The 15,830-nt window shown below is 42.9% G+C and overlaps 1 protein-coding gene across 1 annotated transcript in view; it reads left to right on the top strand.

Annotated features, from left to right (window-relative positions):
- The first annotated feature begins 3,012 nt into the window (after positions 1–3,012).
- peak3 (PEAK family member 3) overlaps positions 3,013–15,830 on the top strand; it is a 96,375-nt gene continuing 83,557 nt past the window's right edge. The window contains exon 1 of the mRNA XM_063032136.1: positions 3,013–4,445. Within this exon, the coding sequence (XP_062888206.1) occupies positions 3,904–4,445 (542 nt within the window). The 5' untranslated portion in view covers positions 3,013–3,903. The remainder of the gene's footprint in view (positions 4,446–15,830) is intronic.

Here is a 15,830-nt window from a genome sequence, read left to right as displayed (position 1 = left end):
TTATATATTATTATAGATACAGCCCAACAAGCCACTCTGCCCAAACACTCACCTATCTAACCCTACCCTAATCACAGGACAAGCTACAATGACCAATTAACCTCCTAACCGGTACACCTTTAGAATGTGGGAGGAAACCAAAGCACCCGGAGGAAACCAGCGCGATTCAAGGGGCAAGCGTAGAAAACACCTTACAGGTGACATTGAATTGAACTCTGAACTCTGCCTTTCATTGATCCTGCATTCATTACTATTCAATAGATTTGCTGGGTATGCCCGCAGGAAAATTAATCTCAGGGTTGTATATGGTGACATACAGAGTATGTACTTTGATAATAAAATTTACTTTGAACTTTGACACCCCAAGCTGTAACAGCATCACACTAACCACTACACTATCGTTACTGTGAATGCAGTTGAGGTTTTCTTTCAAAGCTAAAGGTAAAATGGCAGCTTAGTAATATAATACAAGCTTATTTTAACATTATACGGCTGGAAGCTTGTGGGTATAATTTTACTGTAATAAGATCTGATAATGTTACAAATTCCCGTGGCATTTACACTCAATAAATAATTTTATTAGGTCCTCATTTGCATTAATCTGTTGATCAGGGGATGATGTCGCTCTTGAATTAATAACTCTAATGACAAATGGAAAGTGCATCTTCGTCAACATGAATAAAGTGCTGAAAAACGCTCTACAGGCCCAGCTGCCTCGGTGGGAAATATGCAGGTTGAGGAATTTTAGATGAAAGAATGTTGAATCCTTCATCATGTTGAATTCTCTCCACACAAGAGGAACTTTAGGACTGGGAGTGTTCTATTCATCACAGCAATTGGTTCCATCAATCTAATCCCTCCCTCCTACATCTAAAGGCATCCGTTAGTCTTGCGAGACCATGGATCTGCGCCTGGAAAGTCTTCACTCTCCAGGGTGCAGGCCTGGGCAAGTTTGTATGGAAGACCGGCAGTTGCCCATGCTGCAAGTCTCCCCTCTCCATGACACCAATGTTGTCCAAGGGAAGGACAAGGGCCGATATAGCTTGGCACCAGTGTCGTCACAGAACACTGTGTGATTAAGTGCCTTGCTCAAGGACATAACATGCTGCCTTGGCTGGGGCTCGAACTCACGATCTTCAGATCGCTAGTGGAATGCCTTAACCACTTTGGCCATGTCCCTCCTACTCGGTGTCTCAGAGTTTCTTAAATGCCCTTAATGTACAGAATCTGCTTCTACCACCACCATGGTTTCACACACCCACCACTCTCTGTGTAAAAACATCACTTCTGACATCCCCCTTATACTTTCCTCCAATCACCTTTAAATTATGCCCCCTTATAATAGCCATCCAGCCTAATCTCTCTCTCTCTCATACATACGCGCGCATGTGCACACACACACACACACACACACACACACGTCATGCAAGTACATTTATCTTTAATATTAGTGTTTTTTGTGTCTGGGAGGAAAATGATTTCCTTCTCACAGCTCCCATATTCACCCGTTTAACAGCAGGTATGCCAATAATAGGAGACATTGTGGTACACTGGGTCTTGGAGAATACAAATGGCTTTGGCTCCATGATTCCTACAGCATCTAAACATATTAATTCTTCAAATTTTTGGCTGAATTATCAAGATTGACTGCTGTGATTCATTTGACAACTCCATAATCATTGTATCGGGTAATATAGAGTAAACGTGTTCTTAAATCTGACTGTTCCTGTGCTGTTAATGTACTGTACTGTGCCAGAGTCATAGGCACATATATATATAACTAGGATGTCTAAGACTTTTGCACAGTACTGTATTTGTCAATGTGGAGCAGAGAATGGTGGGAGCAAAGGATATTGGGAATGCTGAGGGTGGAGCGCCGTGGGAGGAGTGTGCGACAGGTGGCAGAGAAGGTATGCCAGGGCAGAGAGGGGAATGGCACAGGTGCAGACACACCCCACCAGGAAAGGTCACTTGATTTCAAACACATGGCTTATTGACAACTACAAATGTCTCTCTGGCATTCCCGCTCCCTCCCCTCTCCCTTCCCCTTTTCCCAGCCATGATTCCCCTCACCCTGCCCCCTTCCCACTCTCAGTCCACAATAGAGACCCAGATCAGAATCAGGTTTATCATCACTCACATATGTCATGAAATTTGTATTTTTTTGAGGCCGCAGTACAGTGCAATACATAAAATTACTACAGTACTAGTACCAGTCTAGCCATTCTCCTCTGACCTCTCTCATTATCAAGGTATTTTCACCTACAAAACTGCTGTTTACTGGATGTTTTTGTTTCTTGAACCATTCTCTGTAAACTCTAGAGACTGTTTGCCTGAAAATCCCAGGAGATCAGCAGTTTCTGAGATTCTCAAACCACCTCGTCTGGCACCAACAATCATTCCACAGTCAAAGTCACTTAGATCACATTTCTTCCCCTTTCTGATGTTTAATCTCAAGAACCACTGAACCTCTTGACCCTGTCTGCATGCTTTTGTGCACTGAGTTACTGCCACACGATTGGCAGATTAGATATTTGCATTAACGAGCAGGTGTTCGGGTCTATCTAATAAATTGGCCACTGAATCAACATTGTGTTGTATATCCTCGAAAAGAATTTAGAATCAGAATCAGAATCAGATTTATTATCACTGGCATGTGATGTGAAATTTGTTAACTTAGCAGCAGCAGTTCAATGCAACACATAATCTAGCAGAGAAAAAAAATAAAATAATAATAATAAATAAGAAAATCAATTACAGTATATGTATTTTGAATAGATTTTAAAAAACGTGCAAAAACAGAAATACTGTATATTAAAAAAAAGTGAGGTAGTGTCTAAGGGTTCAATGTCCATTTAGGAATCAGATGGCAGAGGGGAAGAAGCTGTTCCTGAATCACTGAGTGTGTGCCTTCAGGCTTCTGTACCTCCTGCCTGATGGTAAGAAAAGGGCATGCCCTGGGTGCTGGGGGTCCTTAATATTGGACGCTGCCTTTCTGAGACACCGCTCCTTGAAGATGTCCTGAGTATTTAAAAAAAATATAACACCTGCTTTGTAAAAAATTCAGTTTTGTGGTTTAAGAACATATCGAAGGAAGTAGTAAAGTGTTTATTTCACTCTCTATGGGTGAAAGTAAAGAAAAACTGAAAACTTCAAATTTAAGCTGTTACTGAGGCTTTGCACTATTGCAGAACTTTTGAACATCTGCGCAGCTCTGAGGAGATGCATTTTATGAATGCGAAACATGAGATGTACCGGAAAAGAGCACATTTGATTTTGCAAATGATAATCAATATTTCAGCAATGACGCCAGAGGAAAGCTCTCAGAGTTTCAGTAAGTATATTCATTGGATGCCATAGAGAACCACTTTAACCAGAGTGCAGGAAGCCCTAGCACTATCAGAAGCCTCGCTCCAGCCCGTTACATGTAGGCCCGTGTTACGTTATGTGAAAGTAAAACAGTTAAAGTGGGGAAGGAAGATCGAAACAAACTGCCGAGGTACTGCTGGAGAGCTGCAGGTCATGAAGGGTTGTCGTTGAAGAATCACCCATAACTCTACCAGAAACGCATTGGCGTTAAGCGTATTTGCAGTGTGAAGCATAAAGGCAGAGTTATGGACGGGAAACACAAGGATTTCAGAAACACGACCTCAGCTGGTACATCTTCTCTCCCCCTTGTTGATGACTGTGTATAAAAATGATCCGTTTGCACTGAAGGAATGTCCATTCTCAAGGACTTATTTGAAGATAGCCACCAGCCTTTCTTGTTAATCTGCTGACGTTGACTAGATCTATTCGGAGCCAAATTGCCTTCCAGTTGAGGACTCTTTCAAATAAAGTGTACCGTTGCTGGTACCATGATATGGTGAAGTAGCAATGGAAATCTCCTGAGGAAATTCCAGAATGGACAGTAATTCCAACACCTTCCCTTCGCAGAATTACAAGAGGACGGCAAAGAAAACAGGTCCGCAGAACAGGAGGTTCCACAACAATTCCTCTCCATCATACTCCATGGTGTCTCCCAAAGGGAAGTCACAGGCAGACAAACCTGCAAAAAAGGATTTTATGGTGACAAGAAGGCAGCCATTCTTTTGCGGTCTTCATCCTTCAGAGAGAAAAATGGACTGGACTGAATTTCCAAGTAAGCTTAATGAGAACATTCATCATCCCCTGTTAAATACCAATCAAAGATACAGATCGGGAACCTTCGAAAACAACATCAATACGTTTGAGCCAATTTCAGATGAAAATTGTATATATGAGAATTTGGATTTTTACTGGAAACAGCCGTACTTTCACGCACATGCCCAAAATACGATCACCTACACAACTCCATCTGAGCTCTTTGTAAGTGAAGACAGGAGAAAGACACTGAGTAAGGACACAACAAAAATGTCCGATTCATCAAGGCCCCGGCCTCCACCACTCCCTGCAAAGTTTAAAAGGTATTGTGCTCAGCTGAAATCTAAATTTGTTCCATACTAAACTGATAATATCCCTCTGTAAAACATGCCTTCATCTCTTAAATCAGGGTTTCCCAATGTAACCGTAGACCCCTCCGCTAATGGTAGGTGTCCATGGCATTAAAAAGGCTGGGAACCCTGATTTAAATGAATAGTGCTTTTCACTTTTCTTTAACAATAAATGCTCTTTCCAGTTTTCATTATATACCACGTGCATTGCTTATTGCCTGAGCGATATAAGTTAGTCTAAAGTGTGAAATGGTACGTTACAAGACTTTATGGTCACTGTCAATCAAAAGGAGCTCTGTTTTTTGATATTATCCAAATAAAGGATAGGATTGGTAGAATCTCGTCCTGCATCTGATATTGTACATGACAAGATCTTTTAGAGGCTGTATAATATGGTCAGGTTGAATTCATTGAGGATGAACTTTGAAAGGACAATTTGTGGTGTAGAACTGCTATGATGTTCAGAATCAGGATCAGGATTATTACCGCTGACATGTTGTAAATTTGTTATTTTGCAGCAGCAATACAGTGCAATACCTAAAATATCTTATAAATTACTATAAGCAATCTGCACACTCAGTGGCCACTTTATTAGGTACATCTGTACACCTGTATGTTAATGCAGATTTCTAACCAGCCAGTCATGTGGCAGCAACTCAATGCATTAAAACTTGCAGACATGGTCAAGAGGTTCAGTTGTTGTCAGAATAAATATCTGAATGGGGAAGAAACGTGATTTAGGTGACTTTGACCGTGGAATGATTGCTGGTGCCAGTCGGGGTGGTTTGAGTATCTCAGAAACTGATGGTCTCCTGGGATTTTCACACACAAGAGTTTACAGAAAACAAGAGGCATCCAGTGAGTGGCAATCCTGTGGGAAAAAATGCCTTGTTAATGAGAGAGGTCAGAGGAGAATAGCCAGACTGGATCAAGCTGACTGGAAGGCGACAGTAAGTCAAATAAGTACGCGTTACCACAGTGGTGTGCAGAAGAGTATCTCTGAACGCACGACATGTCGAACCATGAAGTGGATGGGCTACAGCAACAGAAGACCACGAACAAACACTGAGAGGTCACCTTATTAGGTACAGGAGGTGTCTAATAATGACCATGTCTGCATGCTTTAATGCATTGTTGCTGCCACATGACTGGCTGATTAGAAATCTGCATTTGGGGGGGTCGCATTGCTTGTCAGGGAAAATGTTACAGCAGTGCTCAGGCAGGACAGATTAGAGGGCTTGTCTACTGAGTCCTTATGGGTGGAGCTGAGAAACAGGAAAGGTATGGCAACATTAGTGGGGTTGTATTATAGACCACCAAATAGTCAAAGAGAATTGGAGGAGCAAATCTGCAGAGAGATAGCAGGCAACTGCAGGAAACATAAAGTTGTGATGGTAGGGGATTTTAATTTTCCACATATTGATTGGGACTCCCATACTGTTAGGGGTCTAGATGGGTTAGAGTTTGTAAAATCTGTTCAGGAAAGTTTTCTAAATCAATATATAGAGGTACCAACTAGAGGGGATGCAATATTAGATCTCCTATGAGGAAACAAGTCAGGACAAGTGACGGACGTCTGTGTAAAGGGGCACTTTGGTTCCAGTGATCATAACACCATTAGTTTCAACTTGATCATGGATAAAGATAGATCTGGTCCTAGGGTTGAGGTTCTAAACTGGAAAAAGGCCAAATCTGAAGAAATGAGAAAGGATCTAAAATGCATGGATTAGGACAGGTTGTTCTCTGGCAAGGATGTGATTGGTAAGTGGGAGGCCTTCAAAGGAGAAATTTTGAGAGTGCAGAGCTTGTATGTTGCTGTCAGGATTAAAGGCAAAGTGAATAGGAATAAGGAACCTTGGTTCTCAAGGGATATTGCAACTCTGATAAAGAAGAAGAGAGAGTTGTATGACATGTATAGGAAACAGGGAGAAAATAAGGTGCTTGAGGAGTATAAAAAGTGCAAGAAAATACTTAAGAAGGAAATCAGGAGGGCTAAAAGAAGACATGAGGTTGCCTTGGCAGTCAAAGTGAAGGATAATCCAAAGAGCTTTTACAGGTATATTAAGAGTAAAAGGATTGTAAGGGATAAAATTGGTCCTCTTGAAGATCAGAGTGGTCGGCTATGTACGGAACCAAAAGAAATGAGGGAGATCTTAAATGGATTTTTTGCATCTGTGTTTACTAAGGAAATTGGCATGAGGTCTATGGAATTAAGGGAAACAAGTAGTGAGATCATAGAAACTGCACAGATTGAAAAGGAGGAGGTGCTTGCTATCTTGAGGCAAATTAAAGTGGATAAATCCCCAGGACCTGACATGGTATTCCCTCGGACGTTGAAGGAGACAAGTGTTGAAATTGCGAGGGCCCTGGCAGATATATTTAAGATGTCGGTGTCTATGGGTGAGGTGCCGGAGGATTGGAGAATGGCTCATATTGTTCCGTTGTTCAAAAAAGGATCAAAAAGTAATCCGGGAAATTATAGGCCGGTAAATTTGACGTCGGTAGTGGGTAAGTTATTGGAGGGAGTACTAAGAGACAGAATCTACAAGCGTTTGGATAGACAGGGACTTATTAGGGAGAGTCAACATGGCTTTGTGCATGGTAGGTCATGTTTGACCAATCTACTGTAGTTTTTCGAGGAGAGTGGCTGAAGGGAAGGCAGTGGATGTTGTCTACGTGGACTTCAGTAAGGCCTTTGACAAGGTCCCGCATGGGAGGTTAGTTAGGAAAATTCAGTCGCTAGCTATACATGGAGAGGTGGTAAATTAGATTAGACATTGGCTCAACGGAAGAAGCCAAAGAGTGCTAGTAGAGGATTGCTTCTCAGAGTGGAGGCCTGTGACTAGTGGTGTGTCACTGGGATCAGTGCTGGGTCCATTGTTATTTGTCATCTATATCAATGATCTGGATGATAATGTGGTAAATTGGATCAACAAATTTGCTGATGATTCAAAGATTGGAGGTGTAGTGGACAGTGAGGAAGGTTTTCAAAGCTTGCAGAGGGATTCGGACCAGCTGGAAAAATGGGCTAAAAAATGGCAGCTGCAGTTTAATACAGACAAGTGTGAGGTATTGCACTTTGGAAGGACAAACCAAGGTAGAACATAAAAGGTAAATGGTAGGGCACTGAGGAGTGCAGTAGAACAGAGGGATCTGGGAGTACAGATACAAAATTCCCTAAAAGTGGCATCACAGGTAGATAGGGTCATACAGAGAGCTTTTGGTACATTGGCCTTTATTAATCAAAGTATTGAGTATAAGAGCTGGAATGTTATGATGAGGTTGTATGAGGCATTGGTGAGGCCGAATCTGGAGTATTGTGTTCAGTTTTGGTCACCAAATTACAGGAAGGATATTAATAAGGTTGAAAGAGTGCAGAGAAGGTTTACAAGGATGTTGCCGGGACTTGAGAAACTCAGTTATAGAGAAAGGTTGAACAGGTTAGGACTTTATTCCTTGGAGCGTAGAAGAATGAGGGGAGATTTGATAGAGGTATATAAAATTATGATGGGTATAGATAGAGTGAATGCAAGCAGGCTTTTTCCACTGAGGCAAGGGGAGAAAAAAACCAGAGGACATGGGTTAAGGGTGAAGGGGGAAAAGTTTAAAGGGAACATGGGGGATGTGGGGGAGGCTTCTTCACACAGAGAGTGGTGGGAGTGTGGAATGAGCTGCCACACGAGGTGGTAAATGTGGGTTCTTTTTTAACATTTAAGAATAAATTGGACAGACACATAGATGGCAGGTGTATGGAGGGATATGGTCCGTGAGCAGGTCAGTGGGACTAGGCAGAAAATGGTTTGGCACAGCCAAGAAGGGCCAAAAGGCCTGTTTCTGTGCTGTAGTTTTTCTATGGTTTCTATTAACATACATGTGTATAGATGTACCTAATAAACTGGCAATTGAGTGCATATTTGGAATTTGTATTTTCATTTTACCTTTGAAGAGCTTGCCTTATCGTACCATTTAGGCTACAAGAGTTATGTACTGCAATGTAGTGCAGCAGGAAGTCGTTTTAACTGTTGTGAGCAGCAGTTAGTGGGTTATGAATGGAAAATTAAACATTTGCCTTCTTGTAGAGCAGGAAATGGCAGTTTTACTGAAAAGTAACATACCCCTCATCTACAAGGTTATAACGTCAGAGCGCATATTACTTGCAATGCTGCCATCTGTGCCAGCTAGTCACTGCGGCTTCTTCAATTTCTGTCGCATAACTTATTAAGAGCCTCTTGGCAGGGAAGCGTGTGGATAATTATATCGGCACTCCTATCTGTCAGTCAGCTGGAGAACCATCCATAAAAACAGCCGTGCTTCAGTGCTTTCCTGTTGCTGCCACCAGTGCCCTGTCTGACTACTACATCAACATACAACAAACATAACTAGATGGGGTCAGATTTTCCTGATAACCAAAATATGTCCTTTAAGGAAGCCTGCAGCATTATTCCGAGTAAGCTACTGTTTGTTCTATTTAGAGACACAGGGGGAGCAGGCCCTTCTGGCCCCTTCAAGCCATGCCACCTAGCAACCCATCAACTTAATCCTAGCCGAATCACGAGACAATTCACAATGACTAATTAACCTACTAAGTTTTTGTACTGTGGGAGGAAACCGGAGCACCTGGAGGAAACCCATACACATGGGAAGAAACGTACAAACTTACTTACAGACGTCAGCAGAAATGAACTCTAAACTCCCACGCTCCTGGCCGTAACAGAGTCGTGCTAACCGCTACACTACTGTGGCACCCCTGTTGTTATACAATCATAAGACTTAGGTGTAGAATTATGACATCCGGACCATTGAATCTACTCCGCAATTCCATCATCGCTGATTTATTATCCCTCTCGATCCCATTCTCCTACCTTCTCCCTATAACCTTTGATGGTCTGACTAATCAATAGACAATAGACAATAGACAATAGGTGCAGAAGTAGCCCATTCGGCCCTTCGAGCCTGCACCACCATTCTGAGATCATGGCTGATCATCTACTATCAATACCTGGTTCCTGCCTTGTCCCCTACCAATCCCTGCCTCAAATATACCTATTGACCTGACCTCCACAGCCATCTGTGGCAATGAATTCCACAGATCTGCCAACTTCGAGCTGAAGGAATTCTTCCTCATCTCTTGGAGACTGCATCGTTCTTCAATTTTCAAGGTAAATTTATTAGCAAAGTACGTATATGTCACCATATACTGCCTTAAGATTAATTCCCTTGCAGCCATTTACAGGAAAATAAATAAATACAATAGAATTTATAAAAATATGGACATAAACAAAGACTGACAAACATCGAATATTTGACAAAATGTGCCAATAACAAATAAAGAAGTAAATAAATAATACTGAGAACATGAGTTGTAGAGTCCTTGAAAGTGAGTCCAGTCCTGCCGAAGGGTTTCGGCCAGAAACGTCGACTGTACTCTTTTCCATAGACGCTGCCTGGCCTGCTGAGTTCCTCCAGCATTTTGTGTGTGTTGCTCGGATTTCCAGCATCTGCAGATTTTCTCTTGTTTCTGTAGGTGGTGGAATCCATTTAGAGTTGAGGTGAGTGAAGTTATCCCCTTCGGTTAGAATAGTAACTTGGGGGATTTTGAGAAGATGGTTGACATCTAAGTTTGATTCTGAACATGTGCTCATCACTCCTTCTGTCAACAAAAGCTGGTTTTGTGTCTTCTTTTCATTGAACCTCTTGGACGTTCCACTCATGCGAAGCTGGGTTATTTAAGATTCCAGATCCAAGACAGTTTTTTTGTCACAAGTGTAAAAGAGAACAAAATAACTGTTACTCCACATCCAAAGCAGCATAAAAAACACAATAAGATAAAAACACAGTAATTATAAATACATAAGGTGGCTTATATACAAAGCTTGAGTGTATGTTCATAACATGACACTCAGCACAGAAGCATCTGTACACAAGGTGACTGACAGGAAATGGTTGAGGGGTGCGGAGGGTGGGTCAGTGGATGGATGTCTTGATCAGCATCACTGCTTGGAGAAAGTAACTAGTTTTGACTCTGGTGGTCTTGATGTGGATGCTACGAGGCCTCCTCCCTGATGGGAGTGGGATCAACAGTCCACGAGCAGGGTGGGTGGGATCCTTCATGATGTTACTGGCCCCTTTATGGCACCTTTCTGTATGTATATCCTTGATGGCGGTAGGCGGGTGCCAGTGCTGCATTGGGCTCAACGTACAACGCCAAGTACTTAAGTGTCAGTTAGTAAAGCATCTGAGGTCTGCGTCAAGAAAGCAAGCTATCTAGAAATGGGGTTACACTTCAAAGCAAATGAAAGCACTCAGAGAGAAAACATCCACAAAGTGAAAACTCAGAATGAGTTGAGAACATGCAGAGGGTGTTGAGAACATTAACAAAAAGGTTAATGACAAAGATCAAATGATTAGAGTCATAGAGCAGTACAGCAAAAAACAAGGCCCTTCAGCCCATCTAGTTCATGTCAAACTGTTCTTCTGCCTAGTCCCATTGACCAGCACCTGGGCCGTAGCCCCTGTACGCTTCCCATCCATGTACCTATCCGAGTTTCTCTTAAATGTTGCAATTTAGCCTGCATCCACCACTTCCACACTGACCCCACCCTCTGAGTGGAAAAGGTCCCGCAGGGCTTGTGATGCGCACCAGCTGCTCGTACAGCCATCCACCACCTGCTCCCATGCTTTCATGTGACTGTGATCAAGGGCTAAGCAGGTGCTACACCTTGCCCAGGGGTGGGCTGCAGGCTAGTGAAGGGAAAGAGCACTTTACACCTCCTTTGGTAGAGACGTATCTCCACCCCGCCACCCTATCTATACCCCTCATAATGTTGTACGCCTCTATCAAATCTCTGCTCATTTTCCCATGGTCCAGAGAATAAAGAAACAGGAATAGAAACTATAGAAAAACTACAGCACAGAAACAGGCCTTTTGGCCCTTCTTGGCTGTGCCAAACCATTTTCTGCCTAGTCCCACTGACCTGCACACGGACCATATCCCTCCATACACCTCCCATCCATGTATCTGTCCAATTTATTCTTAAATGTTAAAAAAGAACCCGCATTTACCACATCGTCTGGCAGCTCATTCCATACTCCCACTACTCTCAGTGTGAAGAAGCCCCCCCCCCGCATGTTCCCTTTAAACTTTTCCCCCTTCACCCTTAACCCATGTCCTCTGGTTTTTTTCTCCCCTTGCCTCAGTGGAAAAAGCCTGCTTGCATTCACTCTATCTATACCCATCATAATTTTATATACCTCTATCAAGTCTCCCCTCATTCTTCTATGCTCCGGGGAATAAAGTCCTAATCTATTCAACCTTTCTCTGTAAGTGAGTTTCTCAAGTCCCGACAACATCCTTGTAAACCTTCTCTGCACTCTTTCAACCTTATTAATATCCTTCCTGTAATTTGGTGACCAAAACTGAACACAATACTCCAGAGTCGGCCTCACCAATGCCTTATACAACCTCATCATAACATTTCAGTTCTAAAGCTCCAAAGTCCCAACCTATTCAGATTTTCCCTACAACTGGTCCAGATCCAGCTTCAAGCTTTAGAAATCCTCCTCACTGTCCACTATGCCCCCAATCTTCATGTCATCCACAATTTCATGAGCTTCTACAAACAGCAATGGATATGGAACCTGGGTGGCTAGCACTGAAAAACGTGGCACTAACCTCTATGCTACCCTACCTATTGGAGACATAGTGTCCTACAGCAGGGATACAGGCCCTTTGTGCTAACTGGTCCATCCTGACTGTGAGCTAGTCCCATAAGCCCCTGTTTGCTCCATAGCCTACTACACCTTTTCTATCCATCTGGGTGGCATTTAAATGTTGCTAACACGTCCGCCTGTCCCACCGCTGTCTGCGCGGAGGTTATATGTTCTCCCCATGACTGTGTGGGTTTGCTCCAGTTTCATATATAACCATATAACCATTACAGCACAGAAACAGGCCATCTCGGCCCTTCTAGTCCGTGCTGAACGCTTACTCTCACCTAGTCCCACCGACCTGCACTCAGCCCATAACCCTCCATTTCTTTCCTGTCCATATACCTATCCAACTTAACTTTAAATGACAAAATCGAACCCGCCTCTACCACTTCTAATTCTACCCATGGCTGTGACTGTGGATTTCAGAAGCAGTGGTGCTAAATGGAAATATCTGATCATTCCCTTTAGAGCTGCACACACAAAATATTGTCGCTGCTTGACGGCATCATCTTACCTTTAGTTAAGACATAGAGCCACCTCCCACATTCCAAAGGCTTAATAGGTTGTGGGCATACGATGTTGATGCTAGAAGCGTGGTGTCAAGGTCTGTGAAATGGGAGGTGATTAGTAAGGACATCAAAGGTTACAAGGAGAATGTGGTTAAGAGGGATGATAAATCAGCTATGATAGAATGAGGGACGGAATGGCCGAATTCTGCTCCCATGTCTTTTATCACAATTAGCACCCTCAACCATCAGGCTCCTGAACCAGTGTGGATCTCCTTAACTCTGAGCTGATTCCGCAACCTGCAGACTCACTTTCAAGAATTCTGTAGCTCATGCTCTCAGTATTATTTATTTACTAATGTTATTATTTTTATCTGCATTTGCACAGCTTGTCTTCTTATGGACATTAGCCGCCTGTCAATCTTTGTGTGTAGTCTTTCACTGATTCTATTGTATTTCTCGGTACTACTGTAAAGGCCTGCAAGAAAATGAATCTCAGGGTAGTATATGGTGATGTATATGTATTTTGATAATAAATTTACTTTGAACTTTGACATAAGCAAGCATAAAGAGACAAGAAAAAGATAACTATTTAAACCCTATTCTAACACTTCCTAACACAACAGGAGGATGAGAGGTGACTTGATTGAGGTGTACAAGATGATAAGAGGCACAGATCGAATGGACAACCTGACTTGTTCCCAGAGCAGAAATGACTAATAAGAGGAGGCATAACATTAAGGGGATTGGAGGGAAGTTTAGAAGTTAGGGGGAGGATTTTTTTACACAGATTGTGGTGGGTGCATGGGTGGTGATAGAGATAGGTACATCAGGGACATTCAAGACACTCTTAAATGCAAGAAAGAAAATAAAGAGCTCTGTAAGAGGGAAAGGTTAGATTGAACTTACAGCGGGTTAAGAGAGGGATAAGAAACGTATGGACATGTCAATAACTGAGGAATAAGAAAGGTAAGAAATGTATGACCATATTAATGGGATTATATTATAGACTACCCAACAGTCCGTAAGATTTAGAGCAGCGAATTTGTAGAGAGCTTGTAGACTATTGCAAGAAATATAAAGTTGTGATAGTAGGTGATTTTATCTTTACACATATTGACTTGGACTCCCATACTGTAAGAGGACAGAATGGGAGTTTGTCAAATCGTCCTCTGGAAGATAAGGTGGTAATCTTTGCACGGAGCTGAAAGAGATGGGGTAGCTCTTAAGTCAATTCTTGTGTCTGTATTTACTTGGAAGACAGACACAGAGTGTGCAGGAGAGACACAAAGCAGCTGCAAGATCATGGACTCTGTACAAATTACAGGGGAGCAGGTGTTTGCTGTCTTGAGGCAACTTAAGGCGGATAAATCACCAGGGCCTGAGAAAGTGTTCTTTCAGACTACGTGGGAGTCTGGTGCAGAAATTCCAGGGGCCCTAACAGAGATATTTAACACATCCTTAGCCACGGATGAGGTGCCGAAGGATTGAAGACTAGCCAATGTAGTTCTGTTGTTTAAGAAAGGCATTAAGAATAAACCAGCAGTGGGAAAGTTACTGGAAGGTATTCTAAGGGACTGGATACATAAACATTTGGGTAGACAGGGACTGATTAAGGATAGTCAGCATGGCTTTGTACAAGGTAAGTTATATAAGATCTGCAACCAATCTGTTAAATCTGTGGCCTGGTGAGTTGGTAGTGCAACTGTTAGATGCTGCAGGTGGTGCTGATTAGAATTTGATAACATTTCTTCAACTGAACCCTTTTTTAATGAAGAAATGATTTAAGTTCTTTACCAGGCAGTGACCACTCGACAAGCTGCTGGTTGTGGTCATCAGACAACTGCACAATCAGGCAGATCAAAGAGAAATCATGTTAACCACATCCTGAAATTCAAACTCCACACATTTGATGTCCATGACCACATTCGACATCAAAGATTGTCCATTACTTGTGCAAATTACCTTAAAAATTATTTTTTAAATGGGAGCACAGAGACATGGCGGCTTCTCCAGCTTCCAAAAATGGAGCCAGATTTAAATCCTTAGATAGTGTTTCAAAGTTTCTAGCCAGAGATTTCAGTCCACTCCACAACTACAGTGCCACTGAACTCTTAGACAAAATTACTTTTAACCTGCTGACAACTGAGTTAATAGCGGTGCTCAACGGACTAGGGTTTGTACAAACGTCAGACCCCACGACAGCGTCCTGGCCTTGGCAGCTCAGTCGAGGGAGCAGCAGATGCAGGCAGTGTGAGAGGGAACGGAAATGCAGCAGAAGAGTCAGGACCTGACCTAAGCTCAGAGCTAACCCACCCAGCCCAGCGGCACCACCACTTTTCCTTGCCAACGACCACTCACTAGAAAATAAAATGCACTTGCTGAGACTGAGAACGAACGCACAGAAAACTTTAAAAGAGAATGTCCTGATGTCCATGGGATAGGAATTTGGGTTTTGGGAAAACTGCAGAGGAAAATCAGGAAGCTTTACCTTTATGATTGCATTTGTAGCCCATGCATGGGTTAACTTGTTCATGGACATTCATAGAACGTGGGTAGGTGAGATTTAATAGATTATGGGCCGAACCCTGGCAAATGGGACCAGTATGGAAGGACATCTTGGTTGGTATGGACCAATCAGGCCCAAGACCTGTTGACATAGACCAATCAGTCCCAAGGCCTGTTGGCACGGATCAATCAGGCCCGAGGGCTGTTGACATAGACCAATCAGTCCCAAGGCCTGTTGGCATGGATCAATCAGGCCCGAGGCCTGTTGACATAGACCAATCAGTCCCAAGGCCTGTTAGCATGGATTAATCAGGCCCGAGGCCTGTTGACGTAGACTAATCAGTCCCAAGGCCTGTTAGCATGGATCAATCAGGACCAAGGCCTGTTGGCATGGATCAATCAGGCCCAAGGCTTGTTGGCGTGGACATCAGGACATTCTCTTTTAAGATTTTCTGTGCATTCGTTCTCAGTCTCAGCAAGTCCATTTTATTTTCTAACAAGTGGTCGTTGGCAAGGAAAAATGGTGGTTCCGCTGGGCTGGATGGGTTAGCTCTCAGCCTAGGTCATGTCCCGGCTCTTTTGCTGGTTGTCCGAATCCTACCAGCTCCTACCATAGCCCTGGCATGAACCACTC

This window comes from Mobula hypostoma, chromosome 24 (genome assembly GCF_963921235.1).
Source record: "Mobula hypostoma chromosome 24, sMobHyp1.1, whole genome shotgun sequence".
Lineage (NCBI taxonomy): Eukaryota > Metazoa > Chordata > Chondrichthyes > Myliobatiformes > Myliobatidae > Mobula > Mobula hypostoma.
The sequence above is the reverse complement of the archived record's forward strand: the minus strand, read 5'-3'. Positions and strand labels throughout refer to the sequence as shown.